Source organism: Monodon monoceros, unplaced genomic scaffold (genome assembly GCF_005190385.1).
Source record: "Monodon monoceros isolate NGI ecotype Baffin Bay Population unplaced genomic scaffold, NGI_Narwhal_1 Super_Scaffold_7, whole genome shotgun sequence".
In the NCBI taxonomy this organism is placed as follows: domain Eukaryota; kingdom Metazoa; phylum Chordata; class Mammalia; order Artiodactyla; family Monodontidae; genus Monodon; species Monodon monoceros.
Genome location: NW_021703784.1, coordinates 18,478,045 through 18,500,398, shown reverse-complemented (window position 1 = coordinate 18,500,398; position 22,354 = coordinate 18,478,045). Strand labels below are relative to the sequence as shown.

General features: G+C 54.7%; 1 protein-coding gene across 1 annotated transcript; it reads left to right on the top strand.

Annotated features, from left to right (window-relative positions):
• The first annotated feature begins 266 nt into the window (after positions 1–266).
• On the top strand, positions 267–13,629 carry ANKK1 (ankyrin repeat and kinase domain containing 1). Its single transcript, XM_029207048.1, has 8 exons — positions 267–448; positions 6,250–6,544; positions 7,960–8,111; positions 8,363–8,412; positions 9,036–9,191; positions 9,885–10,003; positions 10,637–10,673; positions 11,585–13,629. Exons 1-8 carry the CDS (start codon positions 267–269, stop codon positions 12,796–12,798), a joined length of 2,205 nt encoding a protein of 734 aa, XP_029062881.1. The 3' UTR covers positions 12,799–13,629.
• The last annotated feature ends 8,725 nt before the right edge of the window (positions 13,630–22,354 follow it).

The following is a 22,354-nucleotide window of genomic DNA, read 5'->3' as shown; positions in this document are numbered from 1 at the left end:
ACAGGCCGAGACTGAGGAAGGAGAGTGGGGCGGGGCAGAGTCTTTTGGGGTGCTGCGCAGAGACGAACCCTCTTTCCGGTCCGCGCCCCCATCGCTGCCCGCGGCCTCAGGGCTCACGCTGGCTTTCCCCGCCCTCGCAGGGCTGAACCAGTTCCTCCCCGCTCGCAACCCCACCCTCCTGGAACCTGCCTCGCAGGAAGCGGAGGGTGCAGCCCGGCCGGCCGGGAGCGCGCGGGGCTTGGAGGGCCCAGGCTGTGCCGACCCCCATGGCCGCGGGCGTGGAGCAGCGGCTGGGCGGCCTCCCCGTCTTCACCCGCGACGACTTCGAGGGCACCTGGCGCCCAGTGGCGAGCGGCGGCTTCAGCCAGGTGTTCCAGGCGCGGCACAAGCGCTGGCGGACCGAGTACGCCATCAAGTGCTCCCGCTGCCTCCAGCCTGACACCATCAGGTACCCGCCTGCCTCCCCGCTCCTTTTGCGGAGGGAAGCCCGAGGCCCGGGGAGCTCCCGAGGGAGGGGCGGCCGGGTTGCGGCTGAGAATTGTCCTCTCCACTTTTCTAAACTCTGTCCTGTGCCCTGAGCTCCCCAGGCACAGCCCTGTCTGTTTACGGCTCTGAAATAAACTTGGCTCTGTTTGTGGAATCAAACCTATGTGTGAAATCCACAGAGGTCAAAGGTGAGCAGGAACTACCCTCCAAATACGCCTTTGTTCCATTCAACCTCCCAAACTGGTCGCGCCTCCTTCTTTCCAGCCTCACCTTCCTTCCAGGTGTCGGCTTGGTGATGACTGCTCTGGATGACCCTCTGCCACCCTCCTACCCACCCCCTAACTCGCAGCGCAGGCAGGGCTGGGCTTGCTCAGAGCCTGTGGCACTTGGCTCAGTGATGCTCAGTGACCTGGGGGGAATCACAGGTTCCACACCAGGGGCAACTCCTGTCTGGTGTGGTCCCAGCCCAGCCCGTGCAGGCTGATGGGGGCTTGCAGGGGGTGGTGGTGGAGGCTGCCCAGCCTGCTGGCCTGAGAGCCTGTCCAGCCCTCACACCGGCACTGCCAGCAGGTCAACCCTGGGATGCTGCTGTCTCCGTCCTTGTTTTTGTCTCTGGCTTCTCCCAGGTCCCATTATACGTACTATGACCACTCCCTGGCAGGCCTCCTTTTCCCTCTTACTACCTCTTTCCCATTGCTTCCACCCATCTCTGCCTTCCCATTGCTTCAACCCATCTTTGCTGGTACTGGCTGTGCCCTCGCCCCTCGTGCAGCCATGGAGACTCTGGGATGTGAAGTCTGAGATGATAACCATGTCCTCCTCCCAAGCCTCCTGGGACATCACCTAGAGCGCCTTGGGGGTGCAGGGAGCAACTCCTATTGGCATCTTTTCTGGTCATTCTCTGTGGTCACTATGCAAGCTCCCAAGACACAGCCTCCGGTCCCACACACCCAAGTCCCTTCTCTCACTCCCAGACCCCCACCTGCTTAATGAATGAGGGCAAAGTGAGATAGCCCCAGACTCACCCACCTTCCTCCCTCAACATCCTGGCTTGGGAGTAGAGTCAGGTTATTCTAGGATCTATTCAAATCATTTACAGCCTTTGAAGCATTGACAAGACTACTCATGAGACATTGACAGTAACTCCCATCTCAATTCCCTTCCCAATTCCAGGAATCCTTGGGTGGAAAGGACTAAGGGATTTACGGTAATCAATGCCTGCCACATGTGGAGTGCTATACGAGGAGTTTCATGAGTATGACTTCACTGAATCCTCCTTCCATCATCTCAATTCATTTGTCCTCCTGATGAATGTTTATTGCTCACCTACTATGTGCCAGGCTCTGTGCTGGACCCTGAGATATAAAGATGAATGCCACAGATATAGCCCTCTAAATATTCTCCAGGAGCTTGCAGATAGGGGAGAAAAGACATTAATCAGATAACCCCACGTGTAAATGTAAGTGTGCTGCTGTGAGAGGTGTAAGAGAGGAGAGAGTTGTGGTTCCATGAAGGCTTATTATTGGAGTTGGAGATCAGAAAAGGCTTCTCTGAGGAAGATACACTTGAGCTGAAATATGAAAGATGAGTCTGAGTTAAGTGGGTGAAGAGAGGAAAGCTTTCCATGTTGAGCTTAAGGTGCCTCTAAGCAGCCAAGAAGAATTGTCAAGTAGACTTCAGAGTAAAGCTGTGAGCTAACAGTATTAAAATTTGTGAATCATTTGTTATAGGTGTATTTGAAGCTAGGACGTAGATGACGTTCACTCATTCTAGGCACTAAGTGAACGAAACAAAGTCTCTGCCCTGGTGGAGTTTATAGTCTAATGAAGGAAGACAGAAAACTAACAAACAAGCAAATATTTTTATCTGTATCCCTTACAAACCACCTGGCATTTTCTTTGGTTAAAATACCTGAGGAGAGTTGAGTAGTCTGATCTTCCAAAAAGAAATTTTGATCTTCCAATAAATAGTAATTTGTGGGCTTTTTTGCCCAAAATGTTAAGATTTTATTTACCAAGCTTCTTTGTTGTACAGAAAGGAAAAATGCTGTTACAATCTCAGTGTAAGTGGTAGCCACACATGGTTGACTTACCAATCGCAGCTCTCCACCCTACCGCAAGGGTCTTACACGAAACTCTGACAATGCTTATAATTTTGTCGTCGCCTATAAATTTGTTATAATGCTCGGTGGTAGATTTCCGAGAGGGACTAAATGGGTGGAGGCAGAATGTCACAGGAACTCTTCTTTGGTTCTTTGCGTGGGTGGGTGTCCTAGGGTTTGTATCACAGCTACCTTAAAAGAAAAGCTACCAACTCCATTTGAGCAGTCCAGCCAATACGGAACTCAAGAACAAATAAAGCAAGGTAGGGTTTTGTGCAGGTTGTTTGGAGTCTTTCCTTCAGCTTTCCTAGTTTCTTCCTCCCCTTCATCCTCCTCATTTTCTTCATCTTATCACCTTCTCCGTCACATCCAAATTCTCCCCTCCCTTCACTTCATCCCCTTCCCCTTCTGCATCTTCCTGTTCACCGTCAGACTCTCCCTTCTCACTGTTTTTCTCATCTTCCTGTGGGCATCTTCTCCTCCTTCATTCTCTTCTGGGGGGATAAGGATTGATGGAGCAGGGTTGCTATTTTCTATAGGCTTGAAATCCTTCCTAATTAAGTACTATTTGAGAATAAAGATTTGAAGCAAAGAAAGAGCAAACCATGTGGCTCTCTCAGGCTCTCTTAGTGTTCTAGGCAGAGGGACGAGCAAATGCAAAAGGTCCTGAGGAGGGAACAAGCTTGACATGGTGGGGCAGGTCATAGAGGGCTTTGTAGGCCATTGTGTGGTGGAGGGGAAGAGAGAGAAGCAAAGGCACCAGTTAGGAGGCTTGGGCCAAGATGCCAGTGGATAGAGGTGGTCACCAGTGGTCAGATTCTTGCTATATTTTGAAGGTAGAGCTGACGGAATGTGCTGAGGGGCAGCTTGTGGGAAGGAGAGGAAGAGAGGAGTCCAGGATAAGCAAGATCTTTGAGGGCTAGAGGGATGGAGGCCCCGTTCACTGAGATGGAGAAGGCTGAGGGGGGAGCGGGTTTGAGGGGAGAATCAAGAGTTCAGCTTTAGACACGTAAAGTGTCGAATACCCAGTTGGAGATGCTGAGGTTGCCTAGAGACAGAGTACGGAATGAGAAGAGGAAAGAAGAGGGCCCGGGACTGGGCCTAATGATCAGGTCACACAATAGGAGCCCGCAAAGTAGGCACTGACCCTACACTGAGAGCGAGAAAATTGCTTGTAGGCTCAAGCAACATGGGGGTCATGGGTGACTAGCAACAGCCTGTCAGTGAGGTATTAAGACCAGAAACCAGATGAAAGGGGATGGGGGGAGATGAAGAAAAGAGAAAGACAACAGGTGTAGCAAACACTTTCAAGAAGTCGGGGTGTCCAGGGGAGTTGTGCAAGTTACTGTTGTTCCCATTTTACAGTTAAGAAACTGAGGCCCAGAGAGTTTGCTTGTTCAAGGTCATACAGAGAATAAGGTGAAATTGGGATTCGAAAGCAGGGCAACGTGATCCCAGATCCCTTGCTTTTTCCACTTCATGACAGGTGTCTTCTCAGTTCTTGTGACTTCAAAAGTACAAGAGGAGACAGATAAAAGAAAAAATATTGCAGAGGTTTGAGGGGGAGAGTCCTTGAACAGTAAAGCAGTAAAGACAAGAATGGCAGAAACCAGGACTAGCCAACCTGTCCAGATGCGAGGGAGAGCAGGTGCTTTTCCCTGGAGCAGAGGAGTCTCAGAGGGCTGGCTTCCCAGGGAGGCCCTGTGAGCACATTTCCAGCAGCCTCTGACTGCAGTGCCAGTGCAGCTTTGCAAATACTCTGCTTTTTAAAGATGTCATTTCTCCTCAATCTTCATCCCCGCAATCCCAGAACAATTTATAACAATTTGCATATTTGCTGTTTTGTGGCACATACAGTGAAAAGAGTGAAAAGTTTGCAAATGCTTATTTTGTAAGGCTTTCCTTTAAGTATTGACTTCTGTTCAGTTCAACAAAGATGCCTTGTGCTGTACGTGGCCATGTGCTGTGGGGAGTACCAAGATGAAAACTTATACTTCATCTCCAAAATGGAATCCCGTGCAGCCATTACCGAGCTTGCTTTGAGAGAATAACGATGCAGGAAGTGCTCCGCTACACCAACAAGGAAAAGCAGATCGCAGAACAGCCCACACTATGTGATGGCAAGAGGGAGTGGAGGAGAAAGGAGTGACAGGGAGGGAGAAAAGGAGAGAGGTTCCTTGAAATGTATTGTAAAAGGATACGCTAAATTATTAACAGAGGCCAACTCTAGAGGGTTGGGTTAGTGATGATTTAATTATTATTACAATTTTTATTATTTTTTTTTGGCTGTGCCATGAGGCTTGCAGGATCTTAGCTCCCCGACTAGGGATTGAACCCAGGCCCCACAGTGAAAGCACTGAGTCCTAACCACTGGACCACCAGGGAATTCCCTAACTTTCTTTTCTATTCCCTAGATGTTCTACAAGGTATATATATTACTTTCACCATCAAAAAGTCAATAAATGATATATTTTTTCAATTTTTTTTCAATGTTTTTTATTGAGATATAGTTGATGTACAATGTTGTGTTAATTTCTGCTGTACAGCAAAGTGAGTCAGTTATACATATATATATACATTATTTTTTTAATATTCTTTTCCATTATGGTTTCTCATAGGATATTGAATATAGTTCTCTGTGCTATACAGTAGGATCTTGTTGTTTATCTGTTCTCTATATAAAAGCTTACATCTGCTAACCCCACTCCCACTCCATCCCTCCCCCAACTCCCTGCCCCTTGGCAATCGCCAGTCTGTTCTCTGTGTCCTTGATTCTGTTTCATAGATAGGTTCATTTGTGTCATATTTTAGATTCCACATATAAATGATATCATATGGTATTTGTCTTTCTCTTTCTGACTTACTTCATTTAGTATGATAATCTCTAGTTGTATCCATGTTGCTACACATGTGGCATTATTTCATTTTTTATGGCTGAGTAGTATTCCATTGCATATATGTTCCATATCTTCTTTATCCACTCATCTGTCGATGGGCATTTAGGTTGTTTCCATGTCTTGGCTATTGTGAATAGTGCTGCTATGAACATAGGGGTACATGTATCTTTTTGAGTTACAGTTTTGTCTGGATATCTGCCGAGGAGTGGGATCGCTGGATCACACGGTAGCTCTATGTTTAGTTTTCTGTTTTCCATAGTGGCTGCACCAATTTACATTCCCACCAAAAGTGTAGGAGTGTTCCCTTTTTTCCACATCCTCTCCAGGATTTGTTATTTGTAGACTTTTTAATGATGGCCATTCTGACCATTGTGAGGTGGTTCCTCAATAAATCATATTTTAAAAGAGAAGCAGGAGGCATAATTTTGGTCCTCCATGGGCTTGCGATCTCCTAGGGGAGGTAGACATATAGAAGTGGCCAGAATAAATGGCAGGCTTTTTGTGGCCGCCTCTGTAGAATGGGCTGGCTCCTAAATTTGCAGACCCCTTTACTTCCTGTCTTGTTGCTGGAGCCATCTGGACCCTAATCTGTGCATCCACTGGACATCCCCTCGTGTCTCTCTTTCCCCCTCCATTACCTTGCAAGCTCCCAAGGCATCTCTGGGTCTGCACAACCTGGTATCAAGTCTAGTTTGTGTGTCCTGCTAGTTGCTCTTGTAATTAAAGGGTCAGCTCCTTCCGTCTCTCGCTCCTGCCCCTCCATAGCTCTGATGTGAATTGCCTCATTGAAGAAGCAACCAAGATGGAGAAGATCAAGTTTCAGTACATCGTGTCCATCTACGGGGTATGCGAGCAGCCCCTGGGTGTTGTGATGGAGTTCATGGCCAACGGCTCCCTGGAGAAGATGCTGCCCACTCACAGCCTCTGCTGGCAGCTCAAGTTCCGCATCATCCATGAGACCGGCTTGGCCATGAACTTCCTCCACAGCATTAACCCACCACTTCTCCACCTGGACCTCAAGCCAGGCAACATCCTCCTGGACAGCCACATGCATGTCAAGGTAAGGACCCTAGTGAACCCCTCTGCCCCCTTTCACTCCAGAGCCTTCTCCAGATGAACAGGATTTTTTACTGCCTGACTGGCCTGTCAAGAGTTTTTGTTGTTGTTGTTAATATTTATTTATTTGGCTGCACCAGATCTTAGTTGTGGCATGTGGGATCTTTAGTTGCAGCATGCGGGATCTTTAGTTGTGGCATGCGGGAGCTTTTTAGTTGCGGCATGCATGTGGGATCTAGTTCCCTGACCAGGGATCGAACCCGGGCTCCCCGCATTGGAAGTGTGGAGTCTTAGCCACTGGACCACCAGGGAAGTCCCCTGTCAAGAGTTTTAAGCAGCTCCCTTCATGGACAAATGCCGAAGGCAGGGATCACACCTAAAACAGATAGATGTACAATGAAATTTGGTGCATGAAACTGGGTATCAGGACGTCTGCAAAACCCCTCTTTGAATGCCAGTCTTCCATTTCTAATGTGGGTAGAATAATCTCTATCCCATTCTTTGCTTCAGGTGAGAATGTGTGTAAATGAGATGTTCTTAAGAAAGGTCATGATGGCCATCTTTTCAGTTCCTAAAACACGCCCCGCTTTCATTTCTGCCCCAGGACCTTTGCACATGCTGTTTCCACTGCCAGGAACAGTGTTCCCCCACTCCCTCTTTATCCAGCAAAGGCCTACACATCTTTCAGGTCTCTCTCAGCTTAAACAGCACCTCCTCAGGGAGGTTTTCCCTGATCCACCCCCGTGGGCCCCTGTTATATACCCTCACCGTACCTCTCTTTTTATACTGCTAACCCCAATTGTAAGTATATAGTCATTTGTGAAACTATTTCATTAGCGACTATACCCCCATTTGAATAAGCACTTAGGAGAGTAATGGGTGCGAGGGTTTCATCATTCTTATCTGCTCCCTGATCCTCAGTATCCGGCCTAGCTGGCACTCAGTGAATTGTCAGTTTATTGATGTATGAATGAATCAATGGATGGAAGCAAAGTCAGAGATAAATATACATGGTGTCAATGCTTCAGGGCCCGTGAAAGTGGGATGAACAGAAGCTCACCAAAGATGCCACTTTTTCCACAGTCCCTTTGGGTAATGGCCACACCTTCCAAGTACTTACCATGTGCCAGGCACTGTTCTAAGTGCCTTTTGTATATTTCCTTATTTAGTGCTCATGCTAGCACTGTGAGTTAAGTACTTACCTTGTTTCCCTTTTATAGATGAGGAAATGGAGGTTCTGAGAAAATAAGTAACTTGCTCAAGGTCATCCTGTGGTACATGGCAGTGCTGGGAGAGAGCTTATGGCCTCAGCGGCTACACTACACTGGTAGTGAAGACAGTGGGAGGGATGAGAAACTCAGGCAGTTTTCTAGAGGCAAGACTGTATTTCCCCCCATCCCCATCCGGGCTTCCTCCCAGGTTTCAGACTTTGGCCTGTCCAAGTGGATGGAACAGTCGGCCCAGATGCAGTACATCAAGAGGTCAGCTCTGCAGGGCACCCTCAGCTACATCCCCCCTGAGATGTTCCTGGAGAGCAACAAGGGTCCAGGTCCCAAATACGATGTGTACAGGTGAGATGGAGGCTGGGCTCCAGGCCACATACCCAGGGCGTAGCTTGTTGTCAACGCCCTGCCTGGACCCCAAGGCCCAAAGGGCCGGGCAGGACAAGGATGAGGTCTGGCCCCTCCCTGCCCACGTGGGAGGAGGAGGGATGCGGGGGGATTCTGGCTGGAGAGGCATTGCCTAGGTTTGTGTGGTCCGTGGGGCCCCCCTGCTGGATATCCGAGAACGCCACTCAGGGGGCACTTTCCCCCATCTGCAGCTTCGGGATTGTCATCTGGGAGATCCTCACTCAGAAGAAACCGTATTCAGGTAGCACGTGACAGTGGCACCGTCAGATGGGGTCCTGGAAGGGGCTGGGAGGCTGGGGGTTCGTGGGGGCAGGGGCAGGCGGCAGGTTTTTCTTGGGGACCGTATTGCTCTTTAAAGGTTCCCGTCCTCTCACCCTCCTTCCTTCCTCCCCCTACTTTCTAGAGCTCACATGACGGTGAAAGAAAGGGCAACCCTTAGCCCAGGCCATACTCTCTGCCTCTAGTTCCTTTGCTTCAAAGTGTTCTTTTCTGTTTCTCTCACCCCCAACCCTGCCACCCAGGTGTCAGGCAAATAGATTGTCAGGGAATTTGGATAATCCAGCAAAGTTCGAAATCAGAGCCTGTAACTAGGCCTGCTGGTCAGTCCTGCCATCTTTGGACAGCAAAAGCCCGCAGTGAGGGGCCATGGCCGGTCTCGGCCTGGGAGGGGTTGGAGCTGGACCAGAGACCCAGCTGCTCAAATCTGAGCCTCAAGTCAGCCTGCAATCTAGTTATTAACTTACTGTGCATTTATGGGGCCCCTGCTGTGTGCACCACCCTGTCGGGATCCTCAGAGCCCCCATCGCCTGCCCAGCCCCTCTGGCCCTGCCTCAGTACCCGCATAGCCTGGGCCCCCTCTCACAGGCTTCAACATGATGACCATTATGGTGCGAGTGGCCGCAGGCCTGCGGCCCTCCCTGCAGCCTGTCTCTGATGAGTGGCCGGCGGAGGCCCAGCATATGGTGGACCTGATGAGGCGCTGTTGGGACCAGGACCCCAAGAAGAGGCCCTGCTTTCCAGGTTCTCATCAGCCTGATGTACACAGGGATGAGGGAGATGGGTGGGGCTGGGGGGGCCCACGGGCCAGGAGCGGTGGTTGAAGCCCAGGGCCACTCCTGAAAGCTCTGCAGGGAGGGCCCTGCATGGCACTAGGGCAGACTCTGTACCACAGTGCGGTGTTGGCAGGGGGTGGGAGGGTGGGGGGTGTGGATGGCAGAGGGCCGGTGGCAGCTGAGGACTGCGGTCTGGTCTCTTTGGGTTAATGTGTAACCTTATGGGAGGTAGAATAGAAAACCTTCATTGCTGGAAGGCATCTGGGCCCGGCTCTGAGGCTCCAGTTAGCCTGCGTCCTCTCAGGCTTCAGTGTCCTCATTGGTAAAATGTTCCCAGACCATGAGATCACAGGCGTGATGGATCTTGCGGTCATCCACTCCTTTAGGAACTATGCAAATGTATGCACGTGTGTAAGCGTGAGCATCTTAGCAATGCTTTATGGAACAGGTCTGACCCTCCAAAAGGGCCAGGGACTTGCCAAATGTGGCCCCACTGAGCCAAGGCAGGACCCTAGCTTGCCGGCCTTCTGGTGCGCATGTGTGGATGCCCCTGAGCCCAGGGATGGGTTTTGGGAGGGGGGACATGGGACATATTAGGGTATTTAAAATGAGGAAGAACTGCAGCCCAGCCTGTCACTTTCTTTTGCTTTTTTTGGAGCAGACATCACAGTGGAGACAGACACGCTGCTGTCCCTGCTCCAGAGTCCTGTGGCTGACCCAGAGAGCGAGGCCCTGGCCAGGAAGGTGTCCCGCACAGCGTGTCTGCGCCGGCCCCGGGAGGTGAGCATGGGGCGGGCCTGGTCTCCGGCAGGCGTTGAGGATGTGCGCACAGGTCCCTCCTCATGAGGCTGCCTGGCTGAGGGGCAGGTGGGGACCGGAGCCAGTGCACGCTCTGCTCGCCAAGCTGGGCAGCCACTCGGGGACACCTTTTCTTAAGTTGCTCGAAGATGCTCTAAGGGCTGGTGGTAGCCGTGGCTCAGAGCCTCTGAGAAGGACGTGCCATCCCTCACATGCGTGACATTAAACAGAGCCTGTCCTGCAGAGGGAGACCTCGGCTCTCCCAGGCTCTCACACCCTATGGGTCAGCGTCATCCTGGCTCTGCTGTCCTTTCCCTCACCTGGGAACCAGCTGTGGGCTTCCGTGGGGCTCCTGGCTGAACCCACAGGGCCGCCCTGCCTTCCCTGTGGCCCAAGGGGAAGTCAAGGCCCTGGGCCACCTCTTTCTGGCAGGGCGTCCTCTGCTCGGGGCTTTCCCCTAGACACAGCTGGTGGCAGGGATGAGAGAGGAGGGGGTCTCCTAGGACAGGGTGGAATGTGAGTCCTGACAGGTGAAGGGAGGAGTGGAGGCCGGCATAGGCCAGGACTGCCCTGATCCTCTGATCCGCCCCCTGTCTTCTGGTTCTCCCTCCCCAGGTCAGTGAGGAGATCAGCCAGGAGCTAACAGACAGCGGTGAGTCCAGAGTGCGCAGCTGGAACCAGAGAACCCACAGCGGAGGAGAAAGTGAACTCAAACCATATCCTGTCCCCATCCTCCCTGGCCCCCCTTCCCCCCCAGGCCTGTCACAAATCAGGAGTCCGGGTTCCCTTTCCTGGCACCCGGCCCTGTGCTCCAGAAATGCACATGCCCCCGGGGGCCTGGCTCTGCTTCCCCTTCAAGTCGGTGTCCTTTTGAGGCCGGACTCCTCCCTTCCTGGCCGGGGAGGAGCATTGGTTTTCACCTCCGGTTGCGTATTAGAATTACTTGGGGAATGAAAAAGTATACAATGCCTGAGCCACCCTAGAATAATTTAATCAGAATCTCTGGGGGTTTGGGCTGAGCAGTGATTTTCATTTGTTTGTTTTTTTTGTTTTGGAAATTGTTGCTTTTAATTCTAATACACCACTGGGTAGAGCAGGAGGAAGTGGGTCCTTAATGGCTCAGGAGGAGTTCAGATCTCGGAGCTCAGCTGCAAATTCATCTCCAATTTGCATTTATTTACTTTGTGCCAAGCACTGCTGGGGGAGTTCTTACCTACATGACATGATTTGTCCTCCCAGTGGTAGCATGAGGTGGGGCATTGTTCGTGTCCCCTTACGGATCAGGAGCTGGAAACTCAAAGAGGCAGGGAACACGTGATGCCAAGAGGTAGAGTCAGGATTTGCACCCCGGCCTCTTTCTGCCTCATCCTTACGGGAAGAGCTGCCAGAGTCAGTTCTCTAGGGCAGTGGAGCCTGCATAGAGATCCGGGATGCTGGGAAAGACGTTGCCCTCACTCCTATGTCTTTGTTCCTGGCTGGTACTTCCAGGAGGCAGGGGGATGGCCGAGATGACCTCTGGACAGGTTAGAGGTCCTCTTCTCAATCTCACCTTCGTCCCAGCAGATTCAGGAGACTACTTGAAGCGGGTCCTGACTCCCTCAGACAGTGAGAGCCTGGTCCTGAGCGATGAGCAGCTGCGCATCCGTGAGAACAAGGTCACTGCCCTCCACTTCCTGGTGGCTCAGGGCCGCCTGGAGCGGGTGAGGCTTCTGCTGGCCCAGGAGGTTGACGTGGACTGCCAGACGGCCTGCGGCTACACTCCCCTCCTCGTCGCCACCCAGGACCAGCACCCCGACCTCTGTGCCCTGCTCCTGAAGCATGGTGCCAACGCCAACCTGGTGGACGAGGACGGCTGGGCCCCACTGCACTTCGCAGCCCAGAATGGGGACGACCGCACTGCCCGCCTCCTTCTGGACCACGGGGCCCGTGTGGATGCCCAGGAGCACGGGGGGTGGACCCCGCTCCACCTGGCTGTACAGAACAACTTTGAGAATGTGGCACGGCTTCTGGTCTCCCGTCAGGCTGACCCCAACCTGCAGGAGGCTGAGGGCAAGACCCCTCTCCACGTGGCCGCCTACTTTGGCCATGTCAGCCTGGTCAAGCTGCTAACAGGCCAGGGGGCCGAGTTGGATGCTCGGCAGAGAAACCTGAGGACACCACTGCACCTGGCGGTGGAGCGAGGCAAAGTGAGGGCCATCCAACACCTATTAAAGAGTGGGGCGGCCGCTGATGCCCTTGACCAGAGAGGCTACAGCCCACTGCACATCGCCACTGCCAGGGGCAAGCACCTTGTCGGCAAGATGCTGCTCAGGTACGGCGCCAGCCTCGAGCTGCCGACCCACCAGGGCTGGACGCCCCTGCATCTAGCAGCCTACAAGGGCCACCTGGAGATCATCCACCTGCTGGCTGAGAGCCACGCAGACGTGGGGGCTCCCGGAGGCATGAACTGGACCCCCCTGCACCTGGCTGCCCGTCATGGGGCAGAGGTGGTGGTGTCCACACTGCTGCAGTGTGGGGCTGACCCCAATGCTCCCGAGCAGTCAGGCTGGACGCCCCTCCACCTGGCAGTCCAGAGGGGGGCCTTCTTGAGCGTCATCAACCTCCTGGAGCACCATGCAGACGTCCACGCCCGCAACAAGGTGGGCTGGACGCCTGCCCACCTGGCCGCCCTCAAGGGCAACATGGCCATCCTCAGAGTGCTGGTCAAGGCCGGTGCCCAGCTGGACACCCAGGACGGGGTAGGCTGCACACCCCTGCAGCTGGCCCTCTGGAGCTAAAAGCAGGGCATTGTCGCCTTCCTCGAGGGCAAGGAGCCCTCACTGGCCATTCTGGCCGGGGCTGAGCCTGGAGCCCAGACGGAAGTTTAGACAACCTGCAGTCTCCTTACCTGTAAGGAAGAGAGGTTGGTGCAAGTGACGCTGGGCTTCTGGCAGGGCCCCTTCCCTGTCCTTGCAGCTGCCCCTTAGACCTTGAGAGGAGACGGGAACCTGGTCCCCTGGGTGGTGGAGGGATAGGGAGAGGAATACTGAGGTTGTAGCTGGGGAAGGGACCCCCGGCTCAGAGATCTCCTTTCAGCCCTTCCTCCACGTGTGTCTCTAGCCAACTCTCAGCCTCTTCCTCCTGTACCTGGACTCAAGCCCCCAAAGTGAGTTCCCTCTTTATTCCCAAGGTTCCTGCCACCTTTAATCACTTGCCCCCGAGTCCACAGGGGCTCTTGCATCCTAGAGCTCTCTCTGAAGAAGGAGGGAGGCACAGAGGAGAGGGAAGTGTTCCCTCCCAGCTCACGTCTGTGTGACTTGGCCCCTTTCTTCGGGCGCGGTCAGGACAACCAGACGCCCGTGCTTTGTGCAAGGGCAGGAGCTGAAAGTTTGGAGGAGTTTTCCACTTCCAGTTGAAAGCCCCAGCCAAGAGCCTGTTGCTGCACCGACCGCCTTCCTGGTGGCTCTGGTCCCAGGGCCCGGGTCTGCCGTACAATCTCTTGCGGGGAAGGAAGGGTCTGCTCCAACCGCCCACGAGTGATCCTACATGGGTCCTGGTCCCCCTGCCTCACCCTTCACCCTTTGCTGTGTCCAGTTATATGGCCGGTTTCAAATCTGACTATCATAAAGCTGTGGATCTGAGTCCCTGCCTTAGAGGTGGACTGACCCGTGGCGCCAGGCTGGCTATGGGGGCTGGTCTGGCGTATGCATGTGCGCGTGTGCGGTGCGGTGTGTATATGATCGTGTGTGAGTTCCCGCTGGGGAGGAGGCGGGGGCAGACGTGGGGAGGTGGGTGGTGGTGATGTCACCTGGAGGGGAGGTATCTGGGCTTGGTGTGGAGCTTGCCAGGCAGGGACTTCCTCCTTGGCAGCGGCTCAGGGAGCTCTGTCCTGCCCCTATCAGCTGGCCTGGCCTGGTCTGCGAGTTGCAGGGCAGGTTGCGGCGGGCCTGGGATTGCTCAGACTAGCCTTGTGTGACCAGTCCTGGGCTCAGCGGCCAGCAGCTTCTCCTTCCTCTCTGGCTGTGCCAGGGCTGGCCCACCGTTGGGAGGGGACAGGGCGGGACTGCAGGTGGGAGCAGGGCAGGTGCCCTAGGGCCCTCTACGTCTCCTCTCTCCCTCTTCACACTGCTGGAGCAGCCCCTCCAACTCGAGGATATTGTGCAATTGTCAGAGAAGAGGGATCTTCTGCCCCAGCCACTGGCCAGCTCCAACCCCAGCCAACCCGCAGGCTCGCCTTTGAGTGTCACCCTCATGGGCTGAGTGTGGGGCCACCAGTCACCAGCGTCACGTGGGCATGGGGTAAGAGAGGCGGAGCAGAAGACACCTGTCGCCCCACGGACATGCTGAGTGCGAGTCTGTTCTAGCAGAGCTGGTGGCACAGGTCTCCCATCCTGTGGTCTCTGGGCTGTGGTGCCAGCCTCATGGACACTTCACCAAGCCACAGACTACAGCCACCACAGAGAGTCCTGAGAGCAGCTTTGAATGGGGTTGTGCCCTAGAACAAAGGCTATAAATCAAGCCTGCACATTAGGATCTCCTGGGTGAGGTGTGGCAGGGTGGTGAGGAATGGAAGGGTTTTTAAAGTACCCGGCCCTACCCTTGACCAGTTAAACCAGAATCTCCAGGGCAGGAACCTGATATTAGCTGGAGAGCAGCCAGGGCTGAGGACCACCACCAGGGGGCGTCCCGTGGTTTCTTGCTGGGCCCTTCTTAGCATCGCCATGAAGACAGTCACCAGCCCGCAGCCTGGGTGGTGGTCTTTTCCCCTCCTGGTTGGATGAGTGGAGACTCCTGAGGGCCGGGGCAAGGCTCACTCAGAGGACTGCTTCATGCCCCTGCTCCCTGCTAGCTGCCTGGCCCATTCTCCTCTTTCTCGCTGAGACTAAGCCTCGGGCAAAACTTGTAGTTAAACGTGCCCCTGGGAGTTCTGTCTTTCCTAGAACGGCTGGGGCAGGAAAAGGAAAGGCAGAGGGTACAGGGCTGGTTGCTTCTCCTCACACCCTGAGGTCTGAGTCTAGCTCCAAGGCGAGAATTCTGCACGAGCCAGAGAAGGGGCGTGGGGCTGCATGTTCAAAGCCACGCGAGCTCAGAACAACCGTGCGAATGTCAGGAGTGAACCACAGAAGGACAATGGTGTCTGGCTTATCCTGGTGGGAAGAGTTTGAGGGAAGACTTTGAAGAATGCAGTTAGAAAAGGTAAATGATTTTTTTTTTCTTGCACCTGTGGTCCTATAAATGGCAGAGGTCCCATGGAGATGCACATGGGACCATGCCTAGGATTCATTTCAACTCTGATGATCTCAGGGTCTAAGCAGAGATCCTCAGACCCCTGCTTTCTCTACTCCCTTCCTCCAAGCGATAACTGAGGTCACAATTTCAGGCCAGCTCCAGCCAACACAGCCCTATCATTGCTTTTCATCACCACCTTCTCCCTTCCCAAGCCACCCCTAGCCAGACACAGACCCTACAGACACACACAGCATCTACCCTGAGTCCCATTTCAACAGAGCTGCCTTCTAGAGGTTTCCTAGGGATGTTTAGAATTGGATTTTAGTAAGGCCTTTGCAATTCCCAAGGAGAGGACCTTGGTTGAATTTTGAACCTGTTTAGGGGAGATTAGGGTAGACGAGGATGCGAACCCCTAATTTCCTACTGGACGTTTCCACGTGAAGATCCTATAGACCCTTAAACTCAGTGTCCCAAACTGAACCTCCCCGTCCCCTCCCAAGCCTGCTCCTGGTTCTTCTTAGCTGAGGGGACTCCTAACCCAGGAGTCTTTCCGGACCAGCACTGTCCAACAGAACTTTCTGGGAGGACGGAAACCTTCCACATCTGCCATTAACTCCACGTGCTGCTGAGCACTTCAAATGTGGCTGATGCAACTGAGGAACCCATTTTTGTTTTGTTTTGTTTTGTTTTGCGGTACGCGGGCCTCTCACTGCTGTGGCCTCTCCCCTTGCGGAGCACAGGCTCCAGACGACGCGCAGGCTCAGCGGCCATGGCTCGCGGGCCCAGCCGCTCCGCGGCACGTGGGATCTTCCCGGACCGGGGCACGAACCCGTGTCCCCTGCAACGGCAGGCGGACTCTCAACCACTGCGCCACCAGGGAAGCCCAGGGACCCAATTTTTAATTTCAACAAGTTAAATTTAAGCAGCTACAGGTGGCTGGTGAACAGACAGCGCAGTCTACACTCTTCCTCTCCATCTCCCCCCATCCAATCAGTCACCCAGCTGAGTGGGGTTCATCAGGAAGGGCTTTCCGGAAGCTGCAATGTTAGAGGAGGACAAGGGCATAGCAGACGAGGGGCAAGACCCGGACTAGGTGGGAGAGGCCGGGGCACGGGAGACTGGGGAATGTGAAAGAGCAATCAAGCTGTTTGTGGGTGCAGACAGCACAGCGGAAGAGCGGGGGCGGGGGAGGGTGGGTACTTCATTAGGAGACCATGACACCATTCATGATTCCAGAGCTTGGACTCAACACGAGGGTCAACTGTGAGCTCCGAGCAGAGGGAGTGTGCTATCGGAATGAACCGCGTATTCCAAAGACCCCTCAGCCATGTGTAGGGTAAGGAAACAGGTGGTGGAGAAGGGGGTCCTGCCTGTGAAGGGCCTTGTAGTCTGGCAGAGCTGGGGTGAGGTCTTTACCTAGACTGAGCTCCGCCTCTCTCCTTGTAACGCGTATCATTGAGGGGATGAAATTAGATCAGGCACATCCCCGGCTGGCACTGGGACTCCCTTTACTTTGCTTCTCCACTGTTCTGGTTCTGTCCTTTCTCACCATTATCCTGTCCACCCACTCACTGCCCTTTATCTAGACAGGAGCCTCCTTCCCCATTCTCAATGCTGCTGCTTAAGCCAATCCATCCCTCCCCAAGGAGGGCCCTGGGAGATGGCACCACCTATCTGGCTGTCCGCAGAGATGCAGACAGCCCTGTTTGCTCTGCCTGGGAGGCCTTTTGTGCTGGGAGGAGCCGTCCCTCAGGGGGCTTCTCCTGGTTGTGAGGCCAGGAGACCAGAAGGGACAGGGAGGTTGGCAAGCTGTATCAACAGGAGTTAAAGTGCAGCATGGAAGTCCAAAGAGGCTTCTGTGATGTCTCAGCAGGCAGGCCGGCTCTGGGAACCAGGGGTGTCTGCCCCCGAGTCCTGACACCTGTGTAACCTCACACTGCAGTCACCAAGGGTTCCCCCAGGGATCAGCGGAAAATGCCTTGGACTGAAAAGGCACCCTAGAAGCATCGAGGAAATGAGGGGGCTGGGAGACTGTGTCCCTCCGAAGCCGACCTGGGGGGTGGAGCTCCTGGAAAGAGTGACAGGGGCTGGCGGAAGAGGAGGCCGGTCTCTGGGCCTGTGGCCGGGAGTGGAGGAGGGGGCAGCCAGCGGGCAGAGCACCAGAGGGGCCCCAGGGCTCCCTGAACACGCGGAGGGCAGCTCTGGTCCTCTGTTCGAGACCATTCCTTCCCTCCCTGCCCCCACCAGCGCCCATAGAACACAACTCCCGCCGTGTTTGGGCCTCCAGCAGGGGCTCCAGCGCCCCCAGGCCAGAGTTCCTCTGGTCCTACAGCTGGTCCTGCCACCCTGCTCACAAGCACAGGCCCCCTCCACCCGCCCCCCATCCCCCGCTGTGCTCCTGGGTCAGGGTCCTGCCTATTCTTCAAGACCCAACTTGCCTGTCCCTGCATGTGAAGCCTTCTCTGACTGCCCAGCTGGAGATGGTCACTCTGTCCCAATACCCGCTGCGGTGAGGTTCCTGCCTGGTTGTGAGCGCATCACTGCCTCGGCTTCTTTCCGCATTAGACCCGGTCCTCCCTCTGCCCTCCGTCTGTACCTGCTGGATAGGATACAGGCAGCGGGGTTGTTACTGTAACTTAAGGGAGAGAGGTAGCTGCCAGTCTGGGCTGAGATGGGGAGGGAAGCTGTTGGGGGCTGGGTAGCGGAAAGGCTCTGAAGCTGGGCTCTTAGCTGGCTGCTAAGACTTCCTTAGACTTGGCTGCATCATCTAACGGAGATAATGCTTATCTCATTGGCTTGCGGTAATGATCGACCCGGATGCCCTGTGGTCAGAGGGCAAAGCTGTTAGTAAGCACTCAACACAGTATCTTGCAGTTTGTCCCAAGTCAGAGGAATTTTTCTCTTGGAAGGAGGCACAGACAACCTAGCCTCCTGCAGCCTTTTGGCGAGGATGCTCTTGGAAGCGGCTGCCTATTTTTCTTTGCCAGCCTATTCAGGGGAGGAAGGGCCGGTTCTTCTTCAGTGCCTTGGTGTGGACTGAGACTCTGAGACCTCTTGGGACACTCCTAAAGTAGTGTCAGGTCAGCTGTAGGGCAGGGCAAGCCCCACCAGTGGGTCATGCCGACTGACACACAGCTGAGAGGCCCCAGGAGCCAGACAGGGGGTTCAAGGTCAGCAAAGCAAGGTGGCCGTGTCTGCATCTACCAGGAGAGGGTAGGGTCCAGGGCTGATGTTCCGATGGGCAGAGACAGCGAGAGGGCTCAGCCTGCACAGAGAGGACAAATGGATGAAGACAGCAACTGCACCGTGGGTAGGGTGCAGGGTGGGGAGAAGAGGTTTGTACATGAGGCTGAGAAGGGCCGGGTCAGGTCCCTGCTGCGGGGAGAACTAGACCACAGAACGTGCCTCCTCCAGGCAACTTCCTCGCTCTCTTGCCCACTCCATCTTTTCCCTGCCCCGGATGCAGCCCAGAGCTGGACTATTCTCATGGGGCCAACAGGACAGTGTTTGGAGTGGGGCCTGGTCAGGAAAACCCAGAAGTTGTGCATGCTGTAGCTTTGTTCCTACAAAATCCCCTACCTCTCCCATGTCCCAGGTGGTACCACCTCTGTCCCCCGCCCTGCTTCATCGGCAACAACTGACTCCCACTGCCCCTGAGGTTCTGGGGAGGCTGCCTCCCTTTCTCCAGCCTCACACACACATCTCCAGGTTTCAGGACAGAGCCGGGGTGAAGACTGGAGAAAGTGCGGGCAAGTGTGGTGGTCACACAGCATTTCCTGCGGACTCGGAGCTGCATGGCTCCAACCACGTAAAAGGCCTTTCCAGATGCCCTCCAGGCCAGGGGTTCTGCCCAGCAGCTCTCACCCTGCTTTATTTGCCAAGTAGCAAAGGTGGGATGGGAGAGGGAACAGGAAGCTGTTCCTACCAGCTACCTCCTTCTCCCTGCCCCCGATCACCCCACAAAGCCAGAGTGGCTCTCCCTCTGCAAAGATGGTCTGCTCTCTTCCTGCCAGCTTCCCGCTTCCCTGGATCCCCCAGAAGCAGAGCCAGGGGCACCTGGTTGGCGGGAGAGGAACTTCGGGTGCATGGATGCACAGAGTCTGGCCTCCCACTTCTGAAACGCCCACTACTGAAAGCTGCTCCCCCTAACCTGCGCCCCTCCCACCCCAGCACCTACTCATTTACCCTTGCAGCCCCAATGGCCATCAGGCTGTTCATAGTCACCCCAAGGGCCGCATCCTAAAAGTCTGGTCCCAAATGGTTTTTCTTTTTCTCTCTCCTTTAAAAAATTTTTTTTCTGACTACAGTAGCCTCTCGCAACTTCACCTGGGGCTGGTCAGGGAAAGGGCAGGATGAATAATAAAAGGTGCAGAGTTGAAAGACCTGGGCAACCACCTTCCCTGTATGAAAGGCTTCTCCTCCCCCAGGGGTTATGAGGACAGGACAGCACTTGGGGTGAGGCCCACGCAGCATAGATGGTTGCCAATGTTACGGACACAGCCTGGGTCCTGGGACCAGGGAGGGCAGAGAGACAGTGGGGCACAGGGCCTGGCCACACATCCCCAGGACAGGGGTGGCGTGTGAAGAGATCCCCAGATAGGTGAGCACACTAGAAAGGCCCCCAAGGTGTGCCAGTCCTCAAAGTCCCTGTGTGCAGGCAACTGACTGCCCTGTTCTGAGCCCACCAGGCAGCAGGCTATGCGCTTGCTTCTTTGGGGGGGGCTCCTGCCCCACCATTGAGGAAGTCCTCTACCGTCACACTTCTTGCCCTCACCAGGTCCCTACCTACTTGTTCCGGGCCAAGGCATGCCGGGGCTGCTGTCTCCCACTCAGCCTCATCATCTAGGTTAAGAGCGCCCTGGGGCGGGGCAGCGTGTGCTGTGCCAGTGGTCGCCACACCCAGCCGGGGCTCCGCCAGGAGCTTTTACCACTATCGTGTGATTGTGGGCAACGCCCGGCGTCCACTGGATTGTGAACCTGCAAAGGTAGGGATGTTGACCCCCTTTTCCACTGTTCATTCCCGGCACCTCGCTCAGGGTCTGGAGCACAATAAACAGTTACTCAATAAATATTCACCGAGTGAGATGGATGGATGAGGCGATGCAGTTTATCCTGCGCTACTGCCTTCTCAATTCCCAGGACACCTCCCCAGCCCATCGCCACCTGGGACTTCTCCAGAACCCACTAGGGGACGAATAAGGGCCTGAAGCTTGAAGACTTGCAGTCACAAACGGACATCTGAGAGGATGATGCAAAGTGCTCCACTGTGCCTGACCAGGAAGGCTCACACCTTAAGTGGGGCTTCCTTACTGTGCTCTGGGAGAGGGGGCTGGGGGGTGCAGACTCCCCCTTCTGTAAAGGCAGATCAGTGATCCTTTGATTAAAAGGCATTCTACAGACAAAGACGAGCACAGAGGCAGAAGCACAGGGACAGGCAGTGAGGAGAGAAAAATCGGAGCTGCAGCCTGCCCAGCCGCTGGCTTGCTACTGCCCTCGCTGTCAGGGCCTCTTGCAAGACAGCCAGAGCCTGGGCCGCCCCCTTCCACTTGGCGTTCCTGGGTCGCGCACCATCCCTCTGCCCCTGAAGCACCGAGTGGGGAGAGGGGGGAGCCCAGCCCTCCCCCTGCCCACTCCAGCTGTCAATCTGCTGTCTGGAAGAAAGACTTGAAGCTTCATGACAGCTGTGGGCAACTTTCCCTGCCCCGCCTCCCGCCCCTGCCTGCCCTCTTCCCCTCTGCTCCCTGTCAGTGCTCTTCCCAAACTGCTTTCAGGCTGCCTTCCCTCCTCCCTCCCTCCTTCCTTCCTTCCTTCCCTCCTTCCTTCCTTCCCTCCCTCCCTCCCTCCCTCCTTCCTTCCTCCCTCCCTCCCTCCCTCCCTTCTTCTCTTCTTCTCTCTCCATCCTTTCGTCATCTCTTACAACTCCCACAGCTAATAAACCTATGTGACCTCCTGAGATTTCTAATGATGAGCTTTTAAGCTCCCATCCAGGTCAAGATCATTCATAGACTGAGTGTGTGTGTGCGTGTATCTGTGTGTGTGTGCACGCGTGCACACGTGCGCCTTGGCTATGGGGTGGGTAACAGAGTTGACAGGTCTCGGTGGGGGGGTTCTAGCCCCCTTGGGGGTCTGGTGCCTTCCGCAGGAGGGGGTCACTGGGTTATTGACCCCCCGTTCCAGCTAGACCAGGAGCCTGTTGTTGCCCACCTTCTGGAATCGGGTATTCTGGGGACAGGAGCCTCTCCCAGGGCTTCGTGCTACATTCAGGTTCAGGGAGAAGATCAAAGTCCATAATTAAGTGTTCAGGGCAAGTTAAGTGCTCCAAACTTTGGTGCTAAAAATATTGTATTTAGCATGCAAATTATGCCCTGACAGCTCCCCGGAGCCTGAGCCCGTGGGTGCCAGCACCTTGTTTGTTATCACCGCTGTTATTCTCAAGGTGGTAAGAATATTCCTCCTTCACTGGGTTGATTTACATTTCATTTTTAAAAAGCCAAATTTCTGTTGTTGGGTCAGTGCCAAGTCGTGGCCCCAGAAGGCTTGGAGCTGTGACTGGTCTGGAGGCCAAGAGGCAGGAGGACACCAGGCCACGTTACGCAGGGCCTCCCCCCCTGCCCCAGAGGAAGGGGGTCCTGATGCGAGACAGGGGAAGGGGCAGACACAGACGTGGGCACAGCCGCACCTCGAAGGCCACCTTTCCCACAGAGCCTTCTCTGCCCTGGTGGACGAGCAGGGCTAAGGACTGGGCCTGCAGAGGTGCCAGGACCTGGAGAGGAGGAGAAGGGAAGTGGGGATAGCCTGGCTTGCCTCTGGTAGGACCCTGCTGCTCTGGCAATTAGGGGACCCGTGGGCTACTGGAAACGTTCTCCCCTTCCATCTTGGCTGGTGGTTGAAGATCAGGACCACCCAACTGCAGCTCTGAGAGCGTTCACGTCCCTCGGGAGGAGAGGACTGGATGAGGGGAGAAACACACAGGCACACACGTCTTCTCCTTGGCCCTCCTGCAGCAGCTCCTCTCCTCCTTTCCCCCGAAGTCCTGTACCCTCTGATGGTGGCCAGGGCCACCTTCTCTGGAGGGTCTGCAGAAAGCCTCTCCAACTCTGACCCCCAGCACAGACACGGAGCTTT

Excerpts from the sequence above, each read along its gene's own strand:
- ANKK1 (XM_029207048.1), top strand. The coding sequence starts at position 267 with ATGGCCGCGGGCGTGGAGCAGCGGCTGGGCGGCCTCCCCGTCTTCACC. Across the intron at positions 8,413-9,035 it reads TCAGAAGAAACCGTATTCAG|GCTTCAACATGATGACCATT; the intron begins GTAGCACGTGAC and ends CCCCTCTCACAG. Across the intron at positions 10,004-10,636 it reads GTCTGCGCCGGCCCCGGGAG|GTCAGTGAGGAGATCAGCCA; the intron begins GTGAGCATGGGG and ends CTCCCTCCCCAG.